Here is a 24,061-nt window from a genome sequence, read left to right as displayed (position 1 = left end):
TCATTGTGGTTTTAATTTGCATTTCTCTAATGGCTAGTGATCGTGAGCATTTCCTCATGTGACTGTTGGCCATTCGAACCTCTTCTTTGGTGAAGTGCCTGTTCATTTCCTTTGCCCATTTTTTAATAGGATTATTTGTCTTTTTGTTGTAGAGGTCCTTATCCAACTTCTTTAAAGCTCCTTCTCCCTCCCTCTTCTTCCTTCCTTCCCCTCTCACTCTGGACAGAGTAGCTTTTCAAGCGTTTAATTTATTATACAATATTTCAGACATAAAACAAACACCCATGTACCTATTACTCAGTTAAGAAATAGAAGCGTTGCCATTATTGTTGAAGCCCCCAGTGCCGTACCCCGCCTCTGTTGCTTTCCCCACCCCAGAGGTATCCAGGCTCCTAGATCAGTGACAGTCATTTCCATGCATCTTTAGAAACACGAAGTTGCTTTTGACTGACAGTAAGGCATCTTTGAGCTTGATTCTTGACAAGGAAACATAACAGGAGGTGGAGATCAAGGTGGAGCTGCAGCTTGAATTGAATCCCTTTTGAAAGTAGATTATGATGAAATATTTCAGACACAAAAAGACATGTAGAATAAGAAAATGAACCTCCTGCTTAGGAAAGAAAACATTTAAAATAGCCCCCCTGGGTTCTCCCCTCTGATCCCATCCTCCCAGATGCACCAGCCTCCTGAATTTGGGGTTATCATTCTGAGCTGAATCTTGGGGGAGGAGCAGAGGTTTGCAGTCAGGTGGGGGTGGGAAAGGGAGGCACTAATGAGAGAACCGCAGGGGCAGACTCAGAGGAATGAGTTTGGGAATGGCAGGCCTTGGGTGTGGCTGGCAAGCTGAGAACCTATGAGGGAGGGCGGGGGCGAGTTTGGGGAGATAGATAAGCTGCCAGCCCAAGCCTCCCCTGGGACCTTGCTTCTGTATTTCCTTCTACCATTACCCGCATCACACAGAATCATAATTAACTGTTAATTGGACTCCCAGATCCTGAGAGCAGGGGTCCTCATTGTCGTTTTTGCCACCCCAGCCTCTAATACAGTGGTTGGCACAAATGGATTTCATTAAATAATTGATAACTGAGTGAATACATAACTGTTTAATTGATTTCAGCCCACCTAGGGGTGGTGGTGGTGAGAGCCTCTTGGTGGTACAAATAGTTAATGTACTTGGCTGCAAACTGAACTGTTGGGGGTTCAAATCCACCCAGACGTGCCTCAGAAGAAAGGCCTGATGATTTACTTCCAAAGAAATCAGCCATCGAAAACCCTGTGGAGTCCTGTTGGTGCAGTGGTTAAGAGCTATGGCAGCTAAATAAAAGGCTGGCAGTTCAAATCCACCAACCACTCCTTGGAAACTCTATAGGGCAGTTCTACTCTGTCTTGTTATAGGGTTGTTATGAGTTGGAATCAACATGACAGCAACGGGTTTGGTTTTTGGTTTTTTGAAAACTCTGTGGATTATGGCTGATGGTTGCACAACATGATTAATGTAATTGATATCACTAAATTGTACACCTGAAGAATGTTGAATTGGCAAATGCTGTGTTATATGTATTTTTACAACAATAAAAAATACATTGATTCTTCACCAAAAAAAGAAAAAGAAAGAAAGAAAACCCTGTGGAGCACAGTTCTACTCTGACACACGTGAGGTCACCATGAGTTGGAATCGACTCCATGACAACTGGTTTTTGGGGGGTGGTGCTAGTGGTGACAGTCTGAATGGAAAGTCTGAGTTGAGAGACTGTGAAGAGAATCATCATTTTATTACTGTAAGTACAGTAACATCACTACCTTCATCACAGTGGGCTGTAGAGTCAAGGAGAGACCTTGCTTTAATGTCTATCGGGAAGGGTGGGAAATCTGCTGTCCAGACAGGTGTGCACTGATGTGATGGCCAGACGGGCCTCCCGCAGCTTCAGCCACCACCAGCGTCACTGCTGACCCTTCAAACTATTAGCTCTGATTGGGGTTAACGGACTAATCAGCCTCCTGCAGCAGCAAGGCCTATTCTCCTCCTTAAAACCAACCTTCAAAGCCCAAGCCTCTATGAATCCCCGTTAATGTGTTCATGTGGTTAGCGTTGTATTGCTGCGGGGGCAGCTCCTCGTTTGCATTCCTAGAAGCCCCTCTCAGGCTTTTTAATGCTTCGCTGGGTTTTGAGTGGTGAGAAGTGCTTTTCTCAGAGGCTGCATTCCACACGGGGCCTAACACACAGATGAAACGCGTCTGCAATTAGCCGCATCTCTGAACGCAAAGAATTAATGTGTCGAAGGCTGTTTGTTTATTCTCTTGCACTAGTCAAATTTGCTCCACGATTTTGTTTTGACCAGACTTTGGCATAGAGAGCCCTCTTTTCTCTCTATCCCATGGGAGGACAAATACACTAATGCAAAAAAGACAAATGAATTGAGCTATGTGTGTCATAAACATAAAAGTTAAAACGTTTCCGTAAAGAACAAGTGATTTAAAAATTTTGGTAGTGTGTGTGATTTGTAGAAATTTGGGCCACCATATTCTGAATTTGCAGAGTTCAGATGATGAAGAAGTCATTTTGTTCCTTCTCTGTGCCCTGTGTCTGTAACTCAGTTCAGATACGGAGGGTGCTGAATCAGGGCTGAGACTTTCATGATTGTTGTCTCCCTTCCCCTAGGAGCCCTGGTAGCACAATGGTTATGTGCTTGGCTGCTAACTGAAGGACATTAAAGCAAGGAGAAAGATCTGTCAATCTGCTCCCATAAAGATTATAGCCTACAAAACTCTATGGGTCAGTTCTACTTGTCACATGGGGTCACTATGCATCGAAAATAGACTCCATAGCACCCAAGAACAACAGCCCCTGCCCCCTACTTGTGGTAGTGTTGGGAATGCCCTGGACTTGGGATTTTGCATGAGAAGACCTGGCGTTGAACCCTGGCTCTGAGGCTTTACTGGCCAAGTAAGCCTTCATTCACCAAACATTTGCTGTGCGTCAGGCACTGGGCTTGTGCTGTGAAGACAAAGATAAATGAGACAATCTTCCCTCTCCCCCTTTCTGTTTTCTTCTTCTTTTTTTTTTTTTTTTTAACACTGAGGTTCTTTGAATTATGAAATATGTCAATCAGAAAAATATACAGCGTAATAAAATGAACACGCATGTTAAGAACCACCCAGCTTAAGAAATAAAAGTGTAAGAACTTTGGAGCTCCTTGTGTATGTATCTCATTCCCCTCTCTCCCACTAAAAGGTCACCTCAGTTCTGAATTTGGTGTTTATCATGCCTCTGCATGTCTTTTATTTATACTGCGTACGTAGGTATGTATGCTTAAACAATATGCAGTGTCAGGCACTTTTAAAATGTGTGCGAATCATACAACAAATATCTTTTATCAACTTGCTCTTTACTCAAAGTGTTTTAAGATTTATCTATATGATACACATTGTTCAATTCACTTGCCCTTTATATTAATGTAAACTTTGTATAGAAGTTTTACATTTATACAAAAAATGCATAAAACATAACTGTACAGCTAAATTCATTTTCCTAAAGTGAACACACTTGTATAACCAGCACCCACAGAAAGAAACAGAATACTGTCAGTACCCCAGAGCCCTCTATGCCCCCCTTTTAATCACTGCTCCCCAAAGGTAACTGCTATCCTAATCTGTAACATAGATTAGTTGGCTATCTTGGAACTTTCTATGAATGTAAACATGCTCTATGCACCATTTTTGTGCTTGGTTCCCTTCTTTCAACATTATGTCTGTGAGATTCACTCATGTTGTTGCAAGGAGCAGTAGTTCATCCTTTTTCATTGCTGTATAGTATTCTGCGCATAAATAGACCAAAATATATTCATCCATTCTACTGTTGATGGACATTTGAGTTGTTTCCAGTTTCAAGCTATTATGATCAGTGCTGCCATGAACATTATTTTGTGTGTCTTTGGCATACATGTATGCACATTCCTCTTGGAATCTCTAGGAGTAGCATTGCTGGCCATACTGTACACATATATTCAGCTTTAACAGAAACTGGTTTTCCCAAGTGGTTATACATTTATGCCCCCACCAGCTGAGTATGAGAGTTCCTTTGCTCCACATCCTTGGTCAACCCTCGATGTTGTCTTTTTTCATTTTAGCCATTCCAGTAGGGATGGACTTTCTCTTTTTAAAGTTATATTTACTGTGCTAAGTACTTTATCTGTATTTTCTCACTTAACCCTCCTATCAACCCCATGAAGAAGGTACTGTCATTAATCTAGTTTTATAGATGAAAAAACAGAACTTGAAGAGTTAAAGAACTTTCTCAAGGCCACACAGTAAGGGCTAGAGCAGGGCCACCAGGCTTCACTGCCCCCAGCTGCTGTTGTCTGGAGCCCGGTCTGGGAAGGTGGGAGTCTCGTGATGATAAATCATTGGCGGACACAGAGACAAATGCAGTCATTGAGATACTATGTGAGGTGCCCTGGTGGCGCCAAGGCAGAATTCAATCAATCCCACCAGGTGGATCGGGAAGACTCACAGAGAGGCACTGGGTCGAGCTGGATCTTTGGACAAGTCAGCTATAGCACCCATCTCTGATGGTCCTTGTGAGGACTGAACATTTTTGCATTCCGTAAAGCTCCAGTGGGGTCACTGTGAGTTGGAATCTACTCATCGGCAACCAACAACAGCAACAACAAAACTCCCGGTACCTCTCACAGAGCTGGTGCTTAATGAAACTTTGTTGAAGGAATTAGTGAAGGTTAAAGGATCGGGAGGTCCCTAGGTGGTACAATTGGCTGCTAACCTAAAGGGTGGTGGTTCAAACACACCCAGTGGTGCCACAGAAGAAAAGCCTGGTGATCTGCTTCGGAAAAGATTACAGCCAAGAAAACCCTATAGGGTAGTTCTACCCCGTAGCACATGAGGTCACCGTGAATCGAAATGGACTCCTAGGCAACAGGTTTTTTGTTTTTGTTTTTTTTTGGTATAGAGGTGGGATAACTTTACACACTTATGGTCCTTCCTGGAGGGGTGGTGGTGGTCAAAACGACCTCTCCAGGCCTGAGTCTCTAGTGGGTCAGGGGAGGGGGAGAGTAAAGGGCCAGGCCCACCACCCCAAGCAGAAAGGACCCCTCCCCCACCCCCAGTCCACTGTATCACAGAGGAGATGTGACAGCAACTCCTTCCTACACAGGAGGAAATAACACCACAGGGCATCTGTTCCTCCCTCAGCACCCTGCCACCTCCTCCCCATCTTCACCCTGGTCCCTGGACCCAGCAGGGGAACCGGAGTCTAGGAAATGGCATCTCCTGGAGAAAGGCCCAGGCCGCGCTGGGATGGGCTGAGGAGGTGTGTGTTTGTTTTGAAACCAGCTGACCAGGGTCAGGGACTCAGGAGAAGAGGGAGGGGGAGGCGGCCGAGGGAGAGAAGGAAACAGGCGGAGGAAAGGGGTGGACTGAATTTGCTGCTCGAACTCCAGGGCCTAGGACTGAAGCTTCTTCCTGCCACCCTCCTCCCCTTCTCCACCTGGGGTTGTCCCAAGAGGCTGACTTGAGGCATTCATGTTGGAGGGAGGGGTGCAGGAAGCCGACGGCCTGGGAGCGAAAAACCAGATGGGGGCTAGAATGAGCGAGACTGCTCACAGATCCGGGTGGGCCGGCCTCTGGAAGAAACCCCACGGGCTGACCGTCTCCAAGTCGCGGTTTAGCCTCGGCCAGGTTCTGCCAGAGCTGGCTCAACAGCGGCACCTGCTGGCTGGGGCCCTCCCTGCGCGGCGGGGCTCTCCCAGTGCACTGGGAACCCCGTGGGTGAGTCACTCCTGCCCTTGGTTTGCTGGGCCTCCCCAGCTGTCAGAACAGAAAATGTCGGGGGCTGAGGAATGTCCCAAGGATGTGGGCCTCTGCCCTTCCGGCCGCCACCTGTGCCCCTGATTCTATCCAGTTCACGCAGGACACCGACTACCGAGGGCCTGCCCCGGGCTAACCCAAGGCCCGCGCTGAGAAAAAAGAATAGGATAAAGGTCCTTAACTTTCGGTAGGGAGCTCCTGATTTGGGTAGGTGTGGTTTTGTTTGTTTCGTTTTTATTTGGAAACAATTTCAAACGTATAGAAAAGTTGAATCATAGGAAGGTCCGCATATACCCCTTACCCAGATTCACCAGTTAACATTTTGCCTTATTTTCCCGTGCGCGCTCTCCATATATTTTTCTGAACTATTTGATAGTAAAGGAGCCCTAGTGGCGCAGTGGTTAAGCGCTCGGCTGCTGACCGAAAGGTCGTTCTGGTGGGAACTCCTCCTAAGCATTTAGGTTTCTGACAAGTTTCCAGGTGATGCTAATGCTGGTGGTTGGGGACCAATTCTGAGAACTCCTAGTGGAGCTCCTCTCCTCCCCCCTTGCCTTCGAGTCCATTCCGACTCATAGTGACCCTGTAGGACAGAGTAGAACTGCCCCATAGAGTTTCCAAGGAGTGGCTGGTGGATTCGAACTGCCGACCTTTTGGTTAGCAGCCGATCTCTTAACCTCTGCACCACCAAGGCCTAGTAGAGCAGTGATTATAAAAATTTACTATACATAAGCATCGCCTGGTTATCTTATTTAAAATATAGATTCTGATTCAGTATATCTGGGGGTAGAAATGCAAATTCTCAGCAGGGTTTCGAACTGGAACAAACCAGTTCTAAGCCCTGCCTGGTTCAAATCCACCAGCTGCTCTGTGGGAGAGAGATGTGGCAGTCTACTTCCATAAAGATCACCTCCTTGGAAACCCTATGGAGCGGTTCTACTTTGTCCTATAGGGTCAGTATGAGTTGGACTCGATTGAACGCAATGGGTTTGGTTTTTTGTATTTGAGAGTAAGTTGCAGCTATCACACTCCTTTACCCATAAACTCTTCAATGTTCTTTCCCTAAAAACAAGGACATTCTCTTGCATAACCACAGTATACTATTCAGCTTTGGGAAATTTAACATTGACACAATATTTTTATCTACTGTCCCTATTCCAATTTTATCCATTGATTCAATAAGGGTCCCTCAGAACATTTTTTCCCCTCCTGTATAGGATCCAGACCAGGATCACACATTGCATTTAGTTGTCACATCTCTTTAGGCTTCTTTAATCTGAAGCAATTCCTTATCTTTCCTCGTCTTTCCTAACGTTTTTTCAGAATAGTAGCTGTGGCTGGTTGCCAGCTCTGACTCATGGTGGCCTTATGTACAACAGAGCTAAATGTTGCCCAGTCCTGCACCATCTTCATGATCTTTGCTATGTTTGAGTCCATTGTTTAGGCTCCTGTGTCAATCCATCTCACCAAGGGCCTCCTTCTCCTTCACCGACCCTCCACTTCATCAACTACGATGTCCTTTTCTAGCAATTGGTCTTTCCTGATGATGTGTCCAAAGTAAACGCTCCAAAGTCTTGCCATCCTCGCTTCTAAGGACCATTCTGGTTGTATTTCTTCTAAGGCTGATTTGTTCGTTTTTCTGGCAGTCCATAGTATATTCCATATTCTTCACTAGCGCTACAATTCAAATGCATTCCAGAGTAAAGCCCCCGCCCTTTTTCTTTTAATTGAATGTTCCTCATTTTGCATTTATCTGGTATTTCTTCACGTGTAGATTCAGGTTACACATCCCTGGTGGGAATATTACATAAGCAACATTACGTTCTTGATGTGTGATCCTCCACCCTAAGGGGTCTGTGGAACCCCTGAACCTCTAAGGATTAACCCCTCAGTTGTCTGCAAAAACCTTAATCAGAATTTTCAAAACAGGTTAAGAACGGCATTATTAATTACTTGTGTGTTTTCTCTCTTCTGATGGCCAGCTTAGGCTGTGCCCCTCTGTTTCTCTCCCTCCCCCACTTCCCACCACCAAACTTGTCCTTGAAATTCAGCTGCTCCTGTTGAAAGCATTCTTTTTTGAAGGCCATTAGAGACACTCTAATTGCCTAACTCAATCCCCTTCTTAGTTCTCAACCGCCTGACCTCCTCCCAAGGACTAACCCACCCCTTGCCCTGAAATCTCCTAGGGCTGCACTCCCCTAGTCTCCGCCCATTCTCCTGTTGCCTCTTCACACAGTGCTTCCTTCATTCCTTCATTCAGCCAATGAGGAACACTACCTGGGCAAGTGCTGGCTGCTTTGGGGGATGTAGAGGTAAATCAGGCGAGGAGTCTGCCCTTCAGGAGGTGGTTTATGCAGGGAAATGCCACACGTCCTGGTCTTTCTTGTGCACCCCTCACGCCAGAAGTGGAGACATTCTCCTAGTTCCCATCTTCAGATTGGTCTCTTGACATGCCCCTGGGAGAGCTCAGCCTTCCTGCTCTTCTTCAACAACCTAGGAGGGCAGTCTGAATCTCCACCCTCCTGCGTGGATACTGGATGCCCCTCAGACTCCATGAATCCAAAACAGAATGGTTTACTTCTCTCTAAATCTACCTCCTCTTCATCCTTATCCCTGTTGTGACCCCACCATCCCTCCATCACCTGTGCTCCAAACCTGAGCAATGTTTCACCTCTCCTTCTCCCCTACATCAAAGCCATCTCTTCTGTCTGAAAGATCTCTCTCTTCTCCCCAGAAGAAATAGATGGTGCCTGGCTACCACCATCGACTGCTCTGGCAGGGATCACAGTAGAGGGTCCCGGGCAGAGCCGGAGAAAAATGTAGAACAAAATTCACATTCACAAAAAAAGACCAGACTTACTGATCTGACAGAGACTGGAGGAACCCTGGACACTCAGAACTGAAGCCACTCCCGAAGCCCACTTTTTAGCCAAAGATTAGACAGGCCTATAAAACAAATGGTAACACACGTGAGGAACGTGTTTCTTAGTTCAATCAAGTATATGAGACCAAATGGGTAACTCCTGCCTAAAGGCAAGACAGGAAGGCAGGAAGGGACTGGAAAACTGGATGAATGGACACGGGGAATCTGGGCTGGAAAGGGGGAGAGGGCTGACACATTGCAGAGATTGCAAACAATGTCTCAAAATGATTTGTGTATAAATTTTTGAATGAAAAACTAATTTGCACTGTAAACTTTCACCAAAAGCAAAATTAAAAAAAAAAAAAAGATCTCTCTCTTCTCTCTGCTCCCCTCCTCTTTCCTGGTCTGTTGTTAAAATAAATAAATAAATTCCCTAACCGGTCTTCAATTCTTTCTTCTTTTTCTGATATGCCCAGCTGACCATGTCCCTTCTGCCCCACCTGACCCCGTAAGCCACTAGGCTCAGGTCTCATCTCCTTAGCAGGCCAAACAGGACCTTGAAGATCGGGCTTTCGGATCCTTCCAGACTCCCATCCTCCCCCCAACTCCCACACCCCTTGCTCCAGTCAAACCAAACCTGCTATGTTTCTCCCACCAAGTCATTCCCACTGTGCCTTTGCACGTGCTGTTCTCTCTGTCTGGACCAGCCAGCCTCCTTCCTGTCTCCACCCCTCCCACTAATCCTTAAATACTCAAATGTCCCATTTCTATGAAGTCTTCCTGACCTCTTCAGGTAGTTCTACCCTTACACCTGGGCAAGGGGGGTCCCGCTGTGGCCTCCTCCAGTTGCATCCTTCCCCACAGGGCAAGGAGCCCACTGGGAGCCCTGCCTCACCTTCTAGATTAGTGCTGTCCTATAGAATTTTCTGCAGTCACGGAAATGTTCTCTATCTGTACTATCCAATATGGTAGCCACTAGTCATAGGTGGCTGTTGAGCACTTGAAATGTGGCTAGTGTGACTGAGGAACTGAATTTTTAACTTTATTGCATTTTAATTAAAATTTAAATAGCCAGATGTGGCTAATGGCTATCCTGTTGAATAGTACAGGTCTAGACCATGCACTGGGTATATGGGACTCTGGGATCCCCTGCCCCAAGAACTCCAAGTTTTCTTCCATGGCCTGCACAGGCTTCATCCCAAGTCTACCCTCCTAAGGATAGACCATACAACTGGTGTGTGCGGTCCTAGGCCTATGGGTGACCAAAGGTGCTGTTTGTAAGTATGGGTGAGGGCTGGATGTGAGGGATAGGGTGTTTACACATTTGTGTGTGAGACCCCTCTTAGTGCAGAACAGAGCTGGGAGTGGGAAGGTAAGAGGGTGCTCTCTTGACACTCTCCTGTTCCAGCACAGAGCTGTTGTTCTAGAACTTTTAATTTGAACCTGGCTTTCCAGGTCCTTATGAAGCCATATTTTCCAGGGTAAGAGGTTAGAACCTATTATATTTATCTGTGTTGGTTAGATTTATATCTTTTAAGTATTTAGATGAATAGTAAGTGGGCTTCAGTTGACTTGTTGCCCTGGACCCACAAATGTCAGGGTGGGTCTGGGGTCAGCGTTTCTTCTCAGTGTCCCCTGTGGCACACACAGCCTCTACTCACTCTCCCCCCTCAAGGCTGTGAGCTCTGTTCCACTGGTGTCCACCTAGTGCCTCACACATGCTTGGTCTACCATAAACATTTATTGAGCAATGAGTAAAGAGGTTCTGCTACTTGCCCAAGGCCACAGGACCTTGCCTTGAACTTGGATTTCCTCACAGTGGTCTCTGGGTCAGCAGGCTGTCTGGGAGGGAGACTTCTGCAATCTGGCTGCCTCTGGTGCAGGGGAAATGGTAGGGAGAGCTGGGCCTGGAGACCTGGGTTCTTGTCTCTGCTCTGCCATTGTCTTGACCTTGGGCAAGTGACTTAACCTCTCTGAACCCCAGTCTCCTCATCTGTAAAAAATGGGCTAAAAACACCAACTTTGGTGCATTACTATGAGGATTAAACTAAACAAGATCATTTCATAGGCACAATGCTTTGTGTTCAGCAGGTCATCCATAAATGTTTCTTCAGTCAGCATTCATTAAACACATACTGTGTACCAGGCACAAGGCTTTGTTCCCAACTATAGGTGAGCCCCTGACCCCGAGGATATATCCACCCTCTCTTCTCAGCTCTGGGCATCTGTCGCTCCCATTCCATTTGGCTCCTGGTTGGATTGGACTTCATCTGCCCTAGGCTACTCAGGGCCCTGCAAGGAAATACCAGATTTTCCTCTTCTGGCTGGGCTAGCAGAGTTGGTTGTGATAGACAGACAAACTGAGGAAGGTGATGGCTGTGGTTTGTGACCTCTTCAGCTCAGCCAGACATACCAGAACCTGCGGGGACCAAATGCTTCCTTAGTAGACTGTTTCTGAGTTTAAGACACAAGCTGTTAACCAAAGCTTGTCCCCACACCCCTTGGTTCTCCCCTCAAGGAGAATGTACCTGTTAGAGTACAACTGCAATGAGAGGCAGCATGAAAAGCAAGAGGGCCAACCTGTGTGTGAGTCTTAGCTCTGCCACTTTCTAACTGGGTGACTTGCATTACTTCAGCACTAGCAGCCTCAGTGGCCTCATTGGTAAATTGGGACTAGAATAATCCCCAACTCACATGATTGTTGTTTGCATCTTGTCCTTTGGGCCCAGACTTAGTGGTTACCCCCAAACTCAGTCCTTCAGCCTTTATCCTTCCTCCTTTGACCTCAGAACTGACTAACAAGTTTGTCCTACAGAACCCACCCCCCCCCGCCACTGCCACACACACATACACACAAGTTATTGCTGCTGAGTTGTCATCATCATCATCATCATCCTCACTTTCATTTTTAGGGCACTATGTACTAATGGAGCCCCGGTGGCTCAGTGGTTAAGGGCTAAGTTTGCTAACCAAAAGATCAACAGTTCGAATCACTCCTTGGAAACCCTATGGGGCAGCTCTACTCTGTCCTATAGGGTTGCTATGAGTTGGAATCGACTTGATGGCAATGAGTTTGGATAGAGGCAAACAAAAATACACACTGTGTGTATTTATTTAGTTGTAGGAATCCACACACTGTAATGGAGAATTCATATTAAAGGTGAATATCAAATGCTTATATATTTGCATCTTAATTGGTGGCGCAGTGGTTAAGAACTCAGCGCTAACCAAAAGGTCAGCAATTCGAATCCACCAGCCGCTCCTTGGAAACCCTATGGGGCAGTTCTACTCTGTCCTATAGTGTCGCTTTGAGTCAGAATCGACTTGACGGCAACAGGTTTGGGTTTTTTTTTAATGTGCTAATGGAAAGAGCCCTGGTGGCACAGTGGCTAAAGCGCTCAGCTGCTAACTGAAAGGTTAGTGGTTCAAATCCACCAGCCACTCTGCAGGAAAAAGATGTGGAAATTTGCTTCCATAAAGATTTACAGCCTTGGAAAAGGACATGAACAGACACTTAACCAAAGAAGACATCCAGGAAGCCAATAAATACATGAAGAGATGCTTGTGATCATCAGCCATTACCCACTACCGTTGCCGTCGAGTCAATTCCAACTCACAGCGACACTATAGGACAGAGTAGAACTGCCCCATAGGGTTTCCAAGGAGCGGCTGGTGGATTCGAACTGCTGAAACCTTTTGGTTAGCAGCCATAGCTTGCTGCAGAGAGATGCAAATCAAAAATACAATGAGATACTATCTCACACTGGTAATAATAGCACTGATCAAAAAATCAGAAAACAACAAATGCTGGAGAGGCTGTGGGGAGATTGGAACTCTCATACACTGCTGGTGGGAATGTAAAACGGTACAACCACAATGGAAAACGATATGGCGCTTCCTCAAAAAGCTAGGAATAGAAATGCCTTATGATCTAGCAATCCCAGTCCTAGGTATATATCCTAGAGAAACAAGAGCCATCACATGAATAGACATGTGCACACCCATGTTCATTGCAGCATTATTCACAATAGCAAAAAGATGGAAATAGCCTAAGTGCCCATCAACAGAGGAATGGATGGATAAACAAACTGTGGTACATACACACAATGGAATACTATGCAACGTTAAAGAATAACGATGAATCCTCGAAACATCTCAAAACATGGATGAACCTGGAGGGCATTATGCTGAGTAAAATAAGTCAATCACAAAAGGACAAATACTGTATGAGACTACTATTACAAAAAGTCAAGAAAAGGTTTGCATACAGACACACATTCTTTGATGGTTATCAGGGATGGGGGAGGAGAGAAAATCACTAACTGGTTGGTAGACACATACTAACCTTGGTAAAGGGAGAGATAATACACAATATGGGGGAAATCAGCAGAACATAATCAAGATAAAAGAAGATACTGAAAGATACGCAGGAGTAAAAGGCAACAACGGTAAATACTAATATATATAAAATCCTGTAATAACAAAGAATAATGTGCGAGTGGATACATAGGTAGATATGTAAGCTGAACAGGGGTGGGAGGGCGTATGGAAGTACATCTACATACTTATAAATAAATATACCCATGTACAAAATAGTGCACATAGGGGAACCGTCATGACAACTTTTTAGCCATAACCATATACCTCCTGGGACTGAGATACTGGGTTTGAGAGATAGGGACCATAGTCTTGGGGGACATTTTGATCAATTGGCACATCATAATCCATATAGACAATGTTCTACATCCTACCTTGGTGAGTAGTGACTGGGGTCTTAAAAGCTTGTGAGCCGCCATCTAAGATACAACAATTGGTCTCTTCCCAACCGGAGCAAAGAAGAGTGAAGAAAATCAAAGACTCAAGGAAATAATTAGTCCAAAGGACTAATGGATGACATGAACCACAGCCTCCACTAGGCTGAGACCAGAAGAACTAGATAGTGCCCAGCTACAACTACCGACCACTCTGACTGGGATCACAATAGTAGATCATGGACAGAATGGGAGAGAAATATAGAACAAAGTTCAAACTCATAAATAAGACCAGTCTGATAGGGAATGGTGGAACCCCCAAGACTATGGCCCTTAGACGCCCTTCAAACTTGGAAATGAAATCACTCCCAGAGATCACATTATAGCCATACAGTAGACAGGCCTATAAAATGAACAGTAACACCAGTGAGGAATGTATACCTCAGAACAATCAACTATACGAGACCTAAAGGGCAGCATTTGCTCAAAAGCAAAGTTCGGAAGGATGGTAGGGGCAGGAAGGCTGGGCAAATGAACACAGGGAACCCAGGGAGGAAGGGGGGAGCATGCTGACACATTCAGGGGTTTCCAACCAATGTCACAAAACAAGCTGTGTATAAATTGTTGAATGGGAAACGAATTTGCTGTGTAAACTTTCACCTAAACCATGATAAAATGTTAAAAAAAAAAAAAATATCTACAGCCTTGGAAATGCTATGGGGCCATTCTACTCTGTCCGATAGGGTTTCTATGAGTCGGAATTGACTTGATGGCAATGGGTTTAGTTGTGGTTTTGTTATGTGCTAATGAGGTCCCTGGGTAGCGCAAATGATTTGTACTTGGCTACTAACTGAAAGGTTGGAGGTTCAAACCCACCTAGCACTGCCTTGGAGGAAAAGCCTGGTGCTCTGCTTCCATAATTATTACAGTCAAGAAAACCCTATGGAGCTCAGCTCTACTCTGGAACACATGAGGTCGCCATGAGTTGGAATCCACTAAACAGCACCAGGTCTGGGTTTTTGTTTTTGTTTTGTTTTATGTGGTAATGGGAGTCCCTGGGTGCTGTAAACAGTTAACACACTCCACTTGGCTGCTAAATAAAAGGTTGGAAGTTCGAGTTCATCCAGAGGTGCCTTGGAAGAAAGGCCTGGTGATCTACTTCCAAAAAATAAGCCATTGGAAATGCTATGGAGCACAGTTCTACTCTGACACACATGGGGTTGCCATGAGTTGGAGTTGACTTGACAGTAACTGGCAGAGGTGGGTATGCTAAGGACTCTATACACAGTATTTTTGATATTTTGTCCTAGAGATTTTCCAATTTCTATTATAAATTCTTCTTCAATCCATGAATATATTTTCACATTTTTAAATGCATGAGTTTATCTTTTTTGTTATCTTTTTGGTTATTGATTTCTAATTTAATTATATGATGCCGTCAGAGAATTGGTCAAGACTTGCTTTACGGTCTGATATGTGGTCACTTTTGTCAATGTTCCATGTGTGGCTGAAAGGAAAAGTGTGTTCTCTGATTGTTGGCTGGAGTGTTAAAATTATTAGATCAAGCTTGTCAATTACATTGTTCAAATCTTCTATATCCTTCCTGAATTCTTTGTCTGCTTGACAAAAAATTACCAATTCCAGAGGAAGGTGATTTAAATATTCCATTACATCGGGGGATTTGTATATTTTTCTCACAATTTATGCTTTATGATTTTCAAGGCTATGTTATTAGGTACATACAACTGTAGAATGATTTAATCTTCCTAATAAACTGAGGCAGGCAAGTATCCCCACCATCTGCCTCTGCAGGGTGGACTTTTTTTCAAGTTTACCCAAGAATGTCACCATCTGTGCACCCTGGACTTTTATGAGGGGAGATTGTCTCTGATCCAACCTCCTACCTTATGAAGCTCCAGGCTTTGTCTTGTTCCTTTCTGGTTTTGTGCTTTCTCATCGTATCTGGCCTCAGGGGTTTTTCTTTTCTTATCACCTCAGTCTTGCGTTGAAAATAACACACACGCAAACGCGCACACACACAAATATTATATTTTATCTAACATTTTTAGGCATTTTGTACCAGAAAGAAGGAGTCCTGGTGGTGCAGTGGTTAAGTGCTCGGCTACTAATGGAAAGGTGGGAGGTTCAAACCCACCAGCTGCTCCGTGACAGTCTGCTTCCATAAAGATTACGGCCTTGGAAACCCTATGGGGCAGTCTTATTCCACCCCATAGGGTTGCTGTGAGTCAGAAGCGACAGGATAGCAAGGGGATATTTGGTTTATGATTTCACTAAAGATCCCTGATGGCTCAGTGGTTAAACACTTGGCTGTTAACCGGTAGGTTGACAGTTCAAACCCATCACCCTATGGGGCAGTTCTCCTCTGTCCTATAGGGCAGCTAATAGTGGGAATTGATTCGATGGCAATGGGTTTTTGGGTTTGGATATTAGAAGGGTTTCTCTGGGCATTGAGTCTAGCTTACTGCTGGAAATGTAAGTCTCTGCTTAGCCCTTTACATGAAATTTTATTTAATATTCAAAACAATTCTATGAAATCCTATCTTCATCTTTTCAGAGGAGGAAACTGAGGCTCAGGGGGTTAAGGATGGAATTCAGATCCTAGCTCTGATCTTTACCAGCTGTGTGACCTTGAGTAAGTTAGTCACTCCAGAGGACCCTCAGCCCAGGGATAATGAAGCCTGTCCTGGCTGCTGTCTGGATTAGAATGACCCATGGAAAGTGCCTGGTCCATCATCAGTGCTCAGAAGATGTCAGTGACCATTGCTGTCTGTAGGGAATGGACAAGTGCCAGGTGCTAGGGTCTGTCCTCTCTTCATTGGGAGGTATTGATTGGTAAGGGCAGTTCAGTGTCTGCTCTGAGAGTTACCTGGTAGACCATAAACGGCACAGGCTCCTGGCCCCATCCCCTAACATTCCAATTCTGACATAGGCCAGCTGTGGGCACCTGCCGCATCTGGGCTGTGGCTTATGAGGTGTTCTTTGTCCCAAGTCTCCAGAGGCGTCCTTCGGGGAATCACATAGAAGCGGCAGTGTAGTGAGGTTCCTTTCCTCATCTACCACAAGTTGCCAGGATAGATAGATCTTATATTTTAATTTAACTTTTTGGATAGGTTAATAAATGCATATGGTTGAAAAATCAAAATGATACAGAAAGAAATTCATTGTGAAGTCTTTCTCTCACCCTGTTCTTGTCCACCTTGCTTCTCCAGCACACTAGAGGCCACCACTTTTATTATTTTCTCTATGCAAATTCAAGCATTTATTCTTATTTCCACCTCCCTTCCTTACAAAAGATAGCATACTATATATACTGTTCTGCATCATATTTTTGCTTAAAAATATACTTGAAGATGTTTCCATATCAGTACCTGGCATCCTGATTGTTTTTTATAGCTGCGTAGTTTTCCATTGTGGGGATATATCATAGGTTATTTAACCCTGCACTGTTAGATATAGTAGCCACTAGCCACATGTGGCTAGTTCAATTGAAATTAATTAAAATTAAGTAAAATTTAAAATTCACTTCCTCAGTCACAGTAGCCACATTTTGGGTGCTCAACAGCCACATGTGGTTAGTGGCTACCCGATTGGACAGTGAAGACAGCAAACATTTCCATCATCATGGAAAGTTCTAAACGACAGTGCCGGTTATCCAATCCCCTCTAGCTGGACACTTGATTTGTTTCCAGTCTTTAGGTATTTCAGTGATGACGAGGCCCATCCCTGCCACACAGAAGAGCTGGCTGAGAGCTACCTTGGGAATCCTGGGTCTTCACTCTCAGAGATGACAGTCTGTGAGGCTCCTGAAAGAGGAGGGGTTTTGAGTTTGGGGCAGAAGCTTGACCAGGGCCTGGAAGAGAAAGTGGCCCTTAAGGCTAGGCCACCTGCTCAACCCCAGCCCTCCACTCCCTCCTTCCAGGCTTGCCAAAAGGCAGTCATGTTTTCTTGTATTCAATATTTACCAAAGACTTCTTATGTAATTACATGGTGCCGAGTCCTGCTATGGGGATATAGGGACAGAAAAGATACAGTCCTTGCCTTGGAGAAACCCACAGTCTGAAGAAAGAGACAGATCCTCACCTTCTCTTTGATAAAGCGGCCTCACTGAAGATCAAAAGGCCTGATAATACCCTATGTTAGTGAGGATGTGGGGAAACAGGCAATGTCATCCATTGCTTTGGGAAGGAATGTGCAAATTGGTACAAACCTTTTAGAGGACAATTTGGTGAAATCTATCAAAAATTAAAAAAACCATTGACTTAGTAATGTCACATTTATAAACTTATCTTGCAGCTGTACACACAGTGCAAACAAATATATGTCCCAAGATATTCCCCGCAGGCTGCATTGTAGTGACAAAAGGCTGGAACAACCTAAATAGCCACTAGGAGGGGAACAGGGAAATAAATTATGACATATCTATACACAGAGGCAGGTATGTTATTAAGTGAAAATAGCAAGGTGCCGAACAGTGTGTGGAGTGTGCTTTCCTTTGTGTAAAACACACACACACACACACACACACACACGCACACACACACACACTGCTAAACAGCTTGTATATGCCCATAATATCTCTGGAAATTTACATTAAAACTCTTAAGAGTGGTTGCCTATGGGGAAGAGAGGGGGGACAGGGAGGCAGATTGGTCGTGTAGAAAGGTTTGGTTTTTATTGCACATGTTTTTGAGACTTTTTTTTTGTAAGAGACATCAACTGAGTAATTTCGAACAGGCAGAGGGAGGAAGGGGATTCCTGGGAAAATTGGCTTGGTTACCTGAGCTCTGAGTGGCTGCACAATCCCTCCATCGGAGGTGACAAGGCAATAGTCCAGAAACGTCACCTGTGCTGTATGATTACATATCTATCACTACTGGAGGCCTCTCCCTATCTTAGCTGTCATACCTCCTGTACCCAGCAGGGGGAAGCACAGACCCACAAAAGCATTGGTCCCCAACCTTCAACACAAGGACCCTTTCTAGGATTTCCTCGTCTGTAGACCCCGAATACTTCCTGCCAAGTCGACCAAATTTATTAGGTAATAATTGATTAAATTACCTCTCCTCCGCCCCTCCTTTTTTTTTTTTTTTTTGTAACTCACACTTCTGACTGGCATTCGACAGAGAGCTAATATAGCCTTGCTGAACTGATAACGTTCCACACAAGTTCTAGCTAGCCTAGCCTTATTTCTATCAGGCTTTGGGTTGGGGCGGTTGTTGGTAATGACTTGAGGACCCCCAGGGATTGAGGGTGCCTGCTACCAACAACTGCGTTAGAGGCCCTCTGCTCGGATTTTCAGCTGCGTGGGGTACAGATACCCTTTCCGGAGGTTCTACCCAAACGCCCACCCTCCTCCTCCCCCCTCAAAAAAGTAGTTCTGGGCAAGAGGGAGCATGAACACCTGGCAATACAGGCTCACTTGCAGCGGCCACTCTCCCAGATGTGTTCAGAGTCTGTCCCTTGCTTGGCTCTGAGGGCCCCAAGGACAGGGACTCTTCTGTCTGCCACAGAATCCCTAGGACCAAGCACAGTGGTCGGCACACAGCTGGTGCTAAGGAAAGGTTTGTTGCTGAATTGAGAGAGGCAGTCATCAAGGGGATCAGAGGCTAGTTAAAACAACAACAACAAAAAACCAAGAGGTCCCACCTAACCCACCTCTGTTCTGTCCTAGGCTGGAGGTGAGGGCAGTGGGCAGGAACGGATCAGCTTCCCAGCACGCCCAAGGAGAACCCTGTTTCAACTCACCTTGGAGGTGTCTGGCCAGAACAAGAAACAAGTGACTCCCTCTCTTACCCACCTGGGGTGTTGATGACCTTGGCAGATGAAAAGCTTAAATCAGTTCAGCCCGGGCAAGGTCTGTGTGTGGGGAGATCATCCCATGGCCTTCCTCAAGATTTGATAACTTCTCGGCTCCTGCTTAAACTCCTGCCAGTGGTTCTGGACAATCTGAGAGTGAGGGTGGAAGGAAGATGAGGCCATAAGGGGACACTTATGACCTCCGGGCTGGCCTAGGGAAAATCCGGGGCTCATTCAGTGGGTCCTCAATGCACCGGTAGTGCAGGCAGGGGCCTATTGGGGATCCCTGCAAATTAAATGGGGATGAGAGGAGCAAGTGGAAGGGAAAGGCTTCAAATGCAGGCTGGAGATTGTGCCCCAGCCCTGGGTTCTAAGCCTTGCCATATTTCCTGCCCTTCTGGTCCACCTTGGAGGGGTGGTGGGGGTGGGGATGGCAGGACAGCAGCTCCAAGGTAGTGTAGAAAGTGCCCTGGATTTCGGAGGTGGACAGAGAGGAGGCCTGTGTGTGTCCTTTATTAGCTGTGTGCTTTTGGGCAAGTCACTTATCCCCTCTGAGCCTAGTTTCCCCATTTCTAAAATGAGGAGCTCAGTACCTACCTCCCTTGGTCATCACTGTCAGGATGAAAGAGAAACAGGCCCTGGAAGTGCTTCTGTAATTGGCAGACATCAGAGATTGTTATTCTCCAAGCCGAGAGGCCACTTTAGGTCCCTGGAGGTGCCAGCGTCAAGATTTTTTTTTTTATCCTCTGCGGTGCCTGCTCCTTTCCCAGCCCAGCGGTTGGCTTTAATCCTTCCTTATCCAACCCCCTTGGTTTTCCTTGGAACCGCCTTGGTGGTCCTCAGCTTCTCGAAGCCAGCCCTTTTTCATAGGCGCCACATACTAAAACCACTGGGGTTGCCGGCGCAGGCGCAAAGTTGGTCGAGGGTGGGACAGGTGGTGGGGTCTACGTTGGCCTGTGTCCGCGCCCCACGTCCCGCTTTGGGGTTCTCATTTGCAGATGGTTCCTTCTGGTCCTTAGCTCATCTCCGGGCGAAACAGACGAGAAGAGAAACAAGGGGTGGGGGGCCTGAAAGGGGGTTCCCACCTTCTCTGTCGGGGGCCCGACAGGGGGACGCAGCCCCTGAGCCTCAACGCCGCACCACCGTGGGTCTCCCAGCCGCGCTCGCAGTTGCTGAGAAACCTCGACTCAGAGGTTTACCCCCTCCCGCCCCGCGGCGTTGACTCCCTTCCCCAGAGCCCGCCAGTGCTCCGGCTCAAGCCGGCGGCAGTTGTGGTTCTAGGACCCGGAGGCGCCGCCGAACGGGTCGCCGCCTCTGGCCTCGCCTTCCCCACCTCCTTCTCCGGCAGGTGAAGCGGCGCCGGCTCCCCGCTCTGCGGCGGCAGGTGACCAGGCTGGCCGCCCCTTCTGCCGCGCCATGGCTGCGGGGGACCCCCGGCCGACCAACGCCCGCCCCCTCCCTCCAGCCCGCCCCCCTGGGGCTGGGTGCACAGCGGTGGCGGCGGTGAAATGCGGTCTGCGCGCACCGAGAGCGGCAGCAGAAGTTCGAAAATCGCCGAGGGGGGAGCCCGCGCCGCAGCTTCCTGCCCCCAGCCCAGCCCTCGGGCCCCGGCGGCCTGCAGCTTGACTTCCTCCCCGCGCCCTGCAGCTCGCCACCCGGCGCCCTCGGACGGGGCCGCCCGGATGGGACGCCGCGCCTCGGCCCCTGAGCGCCGCTAAGCCAAGACCCCGGCCGCGCGAGCCGCTGCCTCCATCACCCTCGGGCCGGGAGCCGTGTCCCCTGCCCCCCGGAAAGCTGGATTTCCGAGGCTGGAGGCGCCTGGCCGACTGGGTGGGGACCACTATGGGTAACGCAGCAGGCAGCGCCGAGCAGCCCGCGGGCCCTACCGCGTCGCCCCCCAAGCAGCCCACGACTCCCAAGCAGCCGATGCCCGCGGCGGGAGAGCTGGAGGAGAGGTTCAACCGAGTCCTGGTGAGTGGACCCCGGCAGCGCGCAGGGCACAAGCGACGGGGCTCCAGGGGCTCAGCACTTGTCCCCGCCCCCGGGGGCTCAGGTGCCGCTTGGGGATCCCCGGCCCAGCGGCTGCCCTTTCCAGTGGGTGGGAGTGACAGTGGCTTCTTCAGAGTGACTTAGCACTCTCCCCCCAAAACTTTCTTCTGCAACCGCCTGGTCTCCCTCCCCAAGACGCCATCCCCCTTCTCCCAGCTCTCCCAGGTCTAAAGGTCTTAAACAAAAATGTCCAGTGAGGAAGTGGGAAGCGGAGCACCCTAGGGGGTCCCGGCGCACCCCCTTCCCCACTACACGCAGGCCTAGCCACCGGTTGCAGGTCTGGAGCATCTGCCTCTCTCCGTCCTCGCGGGTCAGAGATGGAAGGGTTATATCTTAAGCTCCTGGGAGCAGGAGATGGAGGCAAGGTGTTTGGGTCCTGCCGGGGCTGCTGGGAGTTGGGGTGTTGGGTCGCTGGAGAGGAGGTGTCTGTGTTTCTCAGTCCCATTTATCAGGGAGATATGCCTGTAGGTCCTTGTCTTGGGCATAGTCGCCGGTCCACTGAAGGGATTAGGTCAGGAGGGCGGGGTCAGGGCCGGCTGGTTACTCTGCTTGGGGTGGAGCAACGGTCCAGAAGCCCCCCTCCCTTGCTTGTAGAACTGGGGGCGTCCTGGGGACCAGGCCACTAGAGAGAGCTCCATCAGCTCAGGTGGGGCCTGGGAGCAGTGGGCTAAGTTTAGTGGGGGTGGGAGTGTCAAAGCAGAGGCAGGGGGTCCCATCAGGGGGTGGGAGGCAGAAGTGGGGAGGGGGAAAGGCCACTCATTCTCACTTCCCGCTCCCTACCTTGGCCTGTCCCGGGCTCTTTCTCTAATTAAGTGGCCTGTCTGTTGTCAGCCTTCCTTTGCTGGACACTGGGTGACAGGCAAGTAAGGCCATGCCTTCTCCCAGAGGCCCTTCCCAGTCTGAGCAGGGTGGCACTGCAAGGCTGAGAGTGGGGTCTGAGGGAGGCCTGGCAGCAGTAGTGCTCAATACTTTGTCCTCTCCACCTCCTTGACATCATTTTCCCTCCCCTGGCTGGTCGTTAGGCTGTACTTTAGACCCTCAGCATGGCCCCACAAGGCACCTCCTAACAGTTCTTGAAAATCTTGGCTGCTGTTCCCTCCCTGAAAAAGGCTAGGAGCAGTTTGGAGGAGCTAGCCAGGGTAGGGTGGGGCAACAGGCTCGATTAGGGGAGAGAGAGGGCCTCTGAGGGATGCCTCACTGCAGGCTAGTCCCAGACTTCCCCATTTCTCTACCTGCCCCCCCACAAACCCAGGGCCTGGCCAAGCTGAGCTGAGCTGAGCAGATGGGTGTCCAGGTGGGGGTGGGAGGATGAAGGGGCCATTTGGAGAGCCTAAGATGGTAATGGGTCCCTGGACCCGACCAGCCTGCTGGGGGGCATAGGTCTGTCTTTCTCCTAAAGTGCATGTGTATGGTTGGGGCTGCCGCTCAGGGTGAGGCCCAGGCTCCAGTCCACTCTCTGCTATGCACACTAATGGAGAGGAGCTGTGTGACTAATGCAGACCGGTGGAAAATCCAAAAGTCAAATGGTGAGGTTTTTGATGACTGTATAGGACTTTATTGCCTTGCTTAGGTTAGTTGCCATAACTCTAATTGGCTGGGTCTGACACTAAATGCCTTTGGGAGTCCCTGAGTACTAAGGAGTGGAGGGCAGAGGCCCAGAGATGGGTCTTAGAGGATGCCGTTGTGGATAAAAGGTGGTAGCTGGGTAGAAACCTAGGGCAGCAGCACCCGCTGGGCTCACCCTCACCCCAGCTCCCAGGAACCCGGGTGCTTACATTTCACTACTTCCTGGGGAGGGTTTGGCCTGTCCTTTGTCCTCTTGTGGGCAGTACTTACCCAAGGTCACTTGGCTAAGAACCTAACTCCTCTCACTTCCCACCAGCAGGGGCATTTGCCTTGACCTGGGGGTGACAGCCTTGACCCCTGCCTGAGGCTGCCCAGAGCTAAAGATTTGGCTAAACACACAGGCCATTGCAAGGTGGGCCTCCATCTGACCTCCCAACCCCAATGGCAGAGCCCAGTCCCGTCCTTAGGGAATGCCTAAGAGGAGAAGAACCTTAGCTTGCTGAAGGTGACGAGCCATCACCCTCAGTGTCCCCAGTCTTGATGAGAGAAGCATAGCCCTACTTTGGGGATCTAGTCAGATGGCCTCAGGGAACCCCTTCCGTTCTCTCAAGCTCAGCCCTTTCACCACTGCGGGGTGGGAGATCCAGACACCCAAAACCACTCCTCCTCTCCTGGCTACGGGCCCCCTCCCTTGGGTGAGGGTTGCCCCCACCATGCCCATAGCCACACAGGAGATACAGGGAGCCTGCTCTTCCTTCCCCTGGCCAGCCTTTCTCCCATGCAAGGGTGTGGGGCAACCTGTGAGGCTGTGAGAGAGAGGGGTGCCCTTACTTAAAATGCGGGTGGGGAGGAAGAGCAGGTTGAGCCAGGGTTTCGGCTGCTGCCTTAGCAACAGCGGAGGAGCAACGGCTGCCCAGCCACGCAGGCCTGCTGCAATGGTGGGAAAACCAGCCAGCTCCACTCTGCTCTCTCCTCTCCTACGCCCATGCCTGAGGCTGGGTGGCTTCCAGCCCTCATTCCTCCCCTCCCGGGCAGGCAGTGCCAGAGATTGAGGCGGCAAGGCGCCCTTTCCAGGTTTGCCAGACAGCCAGGTATAGGACACCCCTAATCTGCCTGTAACCTTGGGGCAGAGGCTTCGAAGCCACCTGTCAGTGCAACAGGATCAAGGGGAGGTGCCAGAAATGGTGTGCACAAGGCC

General features: G+C 48.2%; 1 protein-coding gene and 1 long non-coding RNA gene across 3 annotated transcripts in view; one reads left to right on the top strand and one right to left on the bottom strand.

Annotated features, from left to right (window-relative positions):
• Nucleotides 1–10,660: 10,660 nt before the first annotated feature.
• LOC111820174 (uncharacterized) lies at nt 10,661–20,617 on the bottom strand. Of its 2 annotated transcripts, none has more exons than XR_002823719.1 (3): nt 19,846–20,617; nt 19,250–19,398; nt 10,661–11,099 (listed from the first exon to the last, which is right to left on the bottom strand). It is a non-coding gene; the product is annotated as an uncharacterized LOC111820174 (long non-coding RNA). The 2 variants fall into 2 exon arrangements; XR_002823718.1 differs by lacking the exon at nt 10,661–11,099 and adding an exon at nt 15,630–17,255.
• A 273-nt stretch (nt 20,618–20,890) lies between these two features.
• FMNL1 (formin like 1) overlaps nt 20,891–24,061 on the top strand; it is a 28,036-nt gene continuing 24,865 nt past the window's right edge. The window contains exon 1 of the mRNA XM_023729402.1: nt 20,891–21,219. Coding sequence (XP_023585170.1) covers nt 21,091–21,219 — 129 coding nt within the window. The 5' untranslated portion in view covers nt 20,891–21,090. The remainder of the gene's footprint in view (nt 21,220–24,061) is intronic.

This window comes from Trichechus manatus, unplaced genomic scaffold (genome assembly GCF_000243295.1).
Source record: "Trichechus manatus latirostris isolate Lorelei unplaced genomic scaffold, TriManLat1.0 scaffold00028, whole genome shotgun sequence".
Lineage (NCBI taxonomy): Eukaryota > Metazoa > Chordata > Mammalia > Sirenia > Trichechidae > Trichechus > Trichechus manatus.
Note: the sequence above shows the minus strand (reverse complement) of the source record. Positions and strands in the feature narration are given on the sequence as shown.